At 39.1% G+C, this 6,000-nt stretch overlaps 1 protein-coding gene across 1 annotated transcript in view; it reads left to right on the top strand.

Annotated features, from left to right (window-relative positions):
- The first annotated feature begins 438 nt into the window (after positions 1-438).
- LOC141089107 (myosin-7) overlaps positions 439-6,000 on the top strand; it is a 62,392-nt gene continuing 56,830 nt past the window's right edge. Inside the window, exons 1-8 of the mRNA XM_073575399.1 lie at positions 439-654; positions 923-1,066; positions 1,396-1,552; positions 2,276-2,303; positions 2,383-2,491; positions 3,211-3,303; positions 3,620-3,683; positions 4,095-4,193. Coding sequence (XP_073431500.1) covers positions 454-654; positions 923-1,066; positions 1,396-1,552; positions 2,276-2,303; positions 2,383-2,491; positions 3,211-3,303; positions 3,620-3,683; positions 4,095-4,193 — 895 coding nt within the window. The 5' untranslated portion in view covers positions 439-453. The remainder of the gene's footprint in view (positions 655-922; positions 1,067-1,395; positions 1,553-2,275; positions 2,304-2,382; positions 2,492-3,210; positions 3,304-3,619; positions 3,684-4,094; positions 4,194-6,000) is intronic.

The raw sequence follows: 6,000 nt of genomic DNA, 5'->3' as shown, positions 1-6,000 counted from the left end.
TAAGCCAAACAGGTCAATTTATGCTTACTAAGAATGTGGTGGGGCATGGGTTAATGGAGTCTTCCTTTCCCCCTGAGATCAGATGGTATGTCACACTACCAGTATTATTCTGTCTCAAATGTCCGTTGAGGCTCAGCACCACAATTCCAAAAGTATGACGTGAGACCCTCAATTGTTCTTTTGCTATGTGCAGAGGGGTGTGACTCTTAGACAATAGAGCCCAAATCTGGATTGGGGGCTGGAAAAGGGACAGGTGTGCTTGTATAAATATGACATGTGCAATTGTATAAACAGAGGTGTAATCAGAGCTTTCACTAAAATCTGCATCTACCATCTGCCTTCTTCTCGGTGAGTACCACAGAGACATTATTCACAAAAAATAGCTGTTCCTCCAGAAATCTATATAATGTACAAAGTCCTTAGACGTGTCTTTCCATCTTCTTTAGTACAATCATGGGTGACGCTGAAATGGCAGAATTTGGAGCTGCTGCTCCATTTCTGCGAAAGTCTGACAAGGAACGTTTGGAGGCCCAAACTCGCCCCTTCGATATGAAGAAAGATATTTTTGTCCCTGATGATAAAGAAGAATATGTGAAAGCCAAAGTTACCAATCGTGATGGAGATAAGATAACGGCAGACACTGAAAATGGGAAGGCAAGTAGCCCTTAAATGCTTTTCTCATGTTGTCATATAACAATTATGACTGTGGGTGAGGTCCAGTCAACTGAATTGTTTACTTGTGTATACTAATATATATACTATATGTATTATTACTTGTATTCTTGTATATACATATATACCCAGTATATACAAGTACACTAGTAAACAATTCAGTTGATTCTAGTCATATACATCTCTACATATACTGTATATACAGTATATAGTATATGCATATATATACTCAAATACGTTTGTATTTCAGACGGTCACAATAAAAGACAGTGTGATTATGCAACAAAACCCTCCCAAGTTCGATAAAATTGAGGACATGGCGATGTTGACCTTCCTGAATGAACCAGCCGTTCTGTACAACCTCAAAGAGCGTTATGCAGCCTGGATGATTTACGTGAGTATGGGTCCTATCGCTTTCATAAACAGCCTCTCCCGTCCGCAGAGTACCTGGTACAATCATCAGACTTATCATTCAACTTGAATGCTATTACTTACCTGTCCTTGTTATGTCACATCTACTCATATATATGCTAGGGTTACAATTTATCTCCCACCAATCTGATTTAATCAATATGAATGAATTAAGAATTGGATGATAAAAGGGGACTCCATTTACATATGCACAGGATTCATCTAGATGTCTAATCAGCAATCACATAACCTTCACTTTTATCCTCCATGCATTTCGTTGTGGTGCTCAAACGTTATTTTGCCGCCCCTCAGACATATTCAGGACTGTTCTGTGTGACAGTGAACCCCTACAAGTGGCTTCCTGTGTATAATGCAGAGGTTGTGGCCGCTTATCGCGGGAAGAAGAGGACTGAAGCTCCACCTCACATCTTCTCCATCTCTGACAATGCCTATCAGTACATGCTGACAGGTCTGATTCTTCTAATTTCTGCATTTTATATATGTGATATTTTCAGAATTAGACTTTTTGCTTGTACAGAATACTATTTTGCCAAATATCTATCTGAGCGGTATAGCAATAGTTAGTGTTCTATCTTAGCTAAACAATCAAGATATATAAATGGATCAAAGTGGTTGACCGGGCATACAATATCGATGACTCATCCTTAGGATAGGTCATCACTATCAGATCAGTGGTGGTCCAGCTTTTCCACCACTCAGCTGTTATTAGCTCTGGCTGTGGCAAAATAATGTAGCATTTGCCGCCTGGTATTGCAAATCACCTTCCATTTAAGAGAATCAAGTTTGCACGTTTCATAGTTTGTAAGGTTGAAAGTAGACATAAATCCATCTAGTTCAACCTATAGCCTAACACGTTGATCCAGAGGAAGGCAAAAACATGAGGCAGATATTTATTGCCCCACATTAGGTGAAAAATTCCTTCCTGACTCCAAGACGATCAGGCTAACTCCCTGGATCATGGTCAAACTACAGAATCTAGTACCCATAATCTGTAATTCTTTATTTCTCCAGAAAGACATCCTGACCTTCCACTAAACCATTACAGCATCATGTGACCGATAGTTCCATAATCTCACTGCTCGTACAGTAAAGAATGACAGGCTGTGATGTTGTCTTTTTCATTCTCACTTGTAATTCCTGAACCAAGGCTGTTAATTTTTTATTTTTTCAGATCGGGAAAATCAGTCTATTCTTATCACGTACGTAATTAAAAAAAAATTAATAACTGTTATGATGTCTATTGGCATTTTTTGAATATACACAATTCTTTTGTTTTAGTGGAGAATCTGGTGCAGGAAAGACTGTAAACACCAAACGTGTCATCCAGTACTTTGCCGTCATTGCTGCCATTGGAGACCGCAAAAAAGATACTGGTCCCACTGGAAAGGTAGGATCGAACAAATAATTCAACCTTTAGGCTATGATGAGTGCCTTGTGAGTTTTTGATGCTGCATGTTTTTATTGCCCCAAAAATGTGGCATCTTACATTTCATGTAAAGTGGATTGGATTGATAGAAATCTCATGCCCACTGTGCTTTTTTTTTTTTCACGTTGAGTAAATTGACCTGTGCGTTTTCCACATAGACTTGAACTAGAGACATGCGTACTAAAGCGCACATGCGTTTTAGTGCACAGCCGAAATTCATGTAGTCGACACATGACTTTATCCATAAAGCTTCATCCAAACAACATACCAGTATCAGAAACAAAGCAGCTTCATTTAAGACATGACATACCAAAGAGACAAAAATCAATGCACAAAAAAAAGTGATATCACATAAAAAAGTGCACTGAAGAAACACAAGTAATCTAATCTAGGTAATAGGTGCAGAAATGCTGCCAAAATGTACAACATTAAAAATTCAAAAAATGCTTATCGTGGGATATTAGCCTTGCCATAAAGAAAACCTTCTGATTTGGAAATCATCATTGGTGCTTCATAATCACATACTTCACAAATATATTTTTTTAAGTTTACCTATGGTTTTTCCAGAAATCATTTACTTCAAATGTATTTGGGGCGTCATCACAGATTTAGTGTGCTGAATGTGTGTTTTGGGGACTTTATGTTATGTGTCATCTTACAATTCTTTTCCTAATCTTTAGGGAACACTGGAGGATCAAATCATCCAGGCTAACCCTGCCTTGGAAGCATTTGGCAATGCCAAGACTCTGAGGAATGACAACTCTTCAAGATTTGTAAGTTACTTCTTCTTCATAATAGTCAATTATTCCTGTATCTAACCTGTGGAGCACTCACTAAATCAATTCTCTGCCCATCTTGCCCACATAAAGCCCTTTATTAACCTGACATTATGGATATATTCCTGGCTGTGTGTCAAGTACTTTCAAAGAGGAAGATGTATAATATATAAATCTTGCTGAGCATGGGTGTATTTTTGGCAGATATTGGGCATATCAGATTTTTAAATCTACAGATCCCATGAACACTTTAAAACATAGAAGAGCATTTCTAAGACCTTTTATGAATGTCTTCTCTTTTTCTCTGCTTTAGGGTAAATTCATCCGGATCCATTTTGGAGCAACTGGGAAATTGGCATCTGCGGATATAGAGACTTGTGAGCATGACAATGTTTTGCATGCATTTATTCTTTGTTTCTGGGGTTCCAGGTTGATTATACAAATCTAAACATTTGTTGGCCAGGGGCATAACAAAGCTGTTTAGATTAAAGGGGTTGTCTCATGTTTGAAAATTATCCCCAGTCAACGAATAGGGGTAACTTCCTGATCACTGAGGTTCAATTACTGGAATCCCCACTGATCCTAAGATCCTGGACTTTTCAATGAAGCAGTGGTAGATGATGTGCACAGAGCAGATGGAGTGGATGTACGCATGATCAACCACCACTCCACTAAATTCTTAGTATGTCTTTCAAAACTTGATTTCCCTTGATCTTTCCAACTTCTATGTTCCATTTATGTTTTTACTTTTGAACTGGTCTCATCTTTATGCATCATGTTCACACTAGATCTCCTAGAGAAATCCCGCTGTATCTTCCAGCTAAGGGCTGAAAGGGACTACCACATTTTTTACCAGATCTTATCCAACAAAAAGCCAGAACTTCTAGGTAAGGGTCATGTCTCTATAGTTTCAATTTTCCAGTTGTCCTACAATGTTAGAATATATTACACATTTGCAAGCTAACTCCTGGAGTAATACGCGGCGGAGTGGCTTAGCATACATTTTTTTGCAGAAAAACGTATCAACAAAATACCCTGGTTTTGTTAACATCTTTTACTAGCACTTGCTACTTACAGTTACATGTATTTTACAGCAGAGTATTTATGCACGTTTGTCATACTGTGTTCTGTTTCTGTGTCTTCAATCATCAACCCAATCATCAAATTTATTATTGCCAAGTACATATTACATATATACAAGGAATTCTTTGTGGCAAAGAGGCAACATAATATATAACAACAGATACAACAAGTAACATCTAACAAGACAGATACAGTATATAGTCTACACATGACGATTTAATTGTTGAACAGAGAGTGGATAGAAGCTGTTCATATGGCGGTTGGTGCTGCATTTGGGGACTCTGAAGCGACATCCTGAAGGGAGTAGTTGGAATGAGGAGTGTCCCGGGTGAGAGGGATCGGATGAAATTTTCAATGCATGGGATCGAATACTCTTATCATAAAGATCCTGGATTTTAGGCAGGGGGGAACCTATAATTCTCTCTGCTGTTCTGAAAGTCCTTTGTAAGTGGAGTTTGTCATGCGCAGTGGCTCCCCCATACCAGACTATCAGAGAGGAACAAATCACAGATCTGATGACAGCATTAAAGAATAAGATCAGCAGATTCTTAGACAAACCATATATTTTCAGCTGACGCAGGAAGAACATCCTCTGTTGTGCTTTTCTTATAACAGCATCCACATTTTTCCCCCATTTAAGATCATGAGAGATGATAACACCAAGGAATTTGGTCTCTGTGACCCTAAGAACCACTTCGTCATGGATGTAGATTGGAAGTATCTCATGTTGATCTTTCCTAAAATCCACAACCATCTCAGCAGTTTTTTAGTGTTGAGTACAAGATTATTGGCTTTACACCAGTCACATATTCTTTCCACCTCACTCCGATACAAGTCTTCAGCATTTCCCCTGATGAGACCAATCAGTGTCATATCATCGGCAAATTTCAAGATTTTTACTGAGTCTGCTGAAGAGATGCAATCATTCGTATAGAGAGAAAACAGTAACGGGGACAAAACACACCCCTGAGGTGCCCCGATGTTTGTGACCAAGGTGTCCGAAGTGAATGGTCCAACTTTTACACTCTGTATCCTGGCTGTCAGGAAGTTATAAATCCACAAGCATAAGTTGCGAGGGACTCCAAGAGCTACCATTTTCTTATGAAGTAAATTCGGATCAATGGTATTGAACGCTGAGCTAAAGTCCATGAAAAGAATCCGGACATATGAGTGCAGTTCATCTGTATGATCCAAAATGTACTTCAGTGCCAGATTGACAGTGTCGTTTGCCAAACGATTCTCCTTATAGGCAAACTGAAGCGGGTCCCATAGCTTCTGTGTGAATTTTATCAGGTGGGACATCATAATTCTTTCGAAGACTTTCATAGCTACTGATGTGAGTGCTACTGGTCTATAGTCGTTCAACTCAGAGGATCCCACTTTCTTGGGGACAGGGATAATTGTGGAATTTTTCCAACACTGAGGTACAACGCAGTCTTTCAGTGACACATTGTATATATTTGTCAGTATAGGGGCAAGCTGGGTAGCACATACTTTCAGACACATTGGAGATACACCATCAGGGCCAGGTGCCTTTTTGACCTTAAGTCCCTTTAGGATGCGTATCACCTCTGCCTCGGAGATCACTACTTGGGTGTTGCACAATGAATG

This window comes from Dendrobates tinctorius, unplaced genomic scaffold, assembly GCF_039654945.1.
Source record: "Dendrobates tinctorius isolate UK_male_01 unplaced genomic scaffold, ASM3965494v1 ptg000044l, whole genome shotgun sequence".
In the NCBI taxonomy this organism is placed as follows: domain Eukaryota; kingdom Metazoa; phylum Chordata; class Amphibia; order Anura; family Dendrobatidae; genus Dendrobates; species Dendrobates tinctorius.
This window is presented reverse-complemented; position numbering and strand designations above follow the sequence as displayed.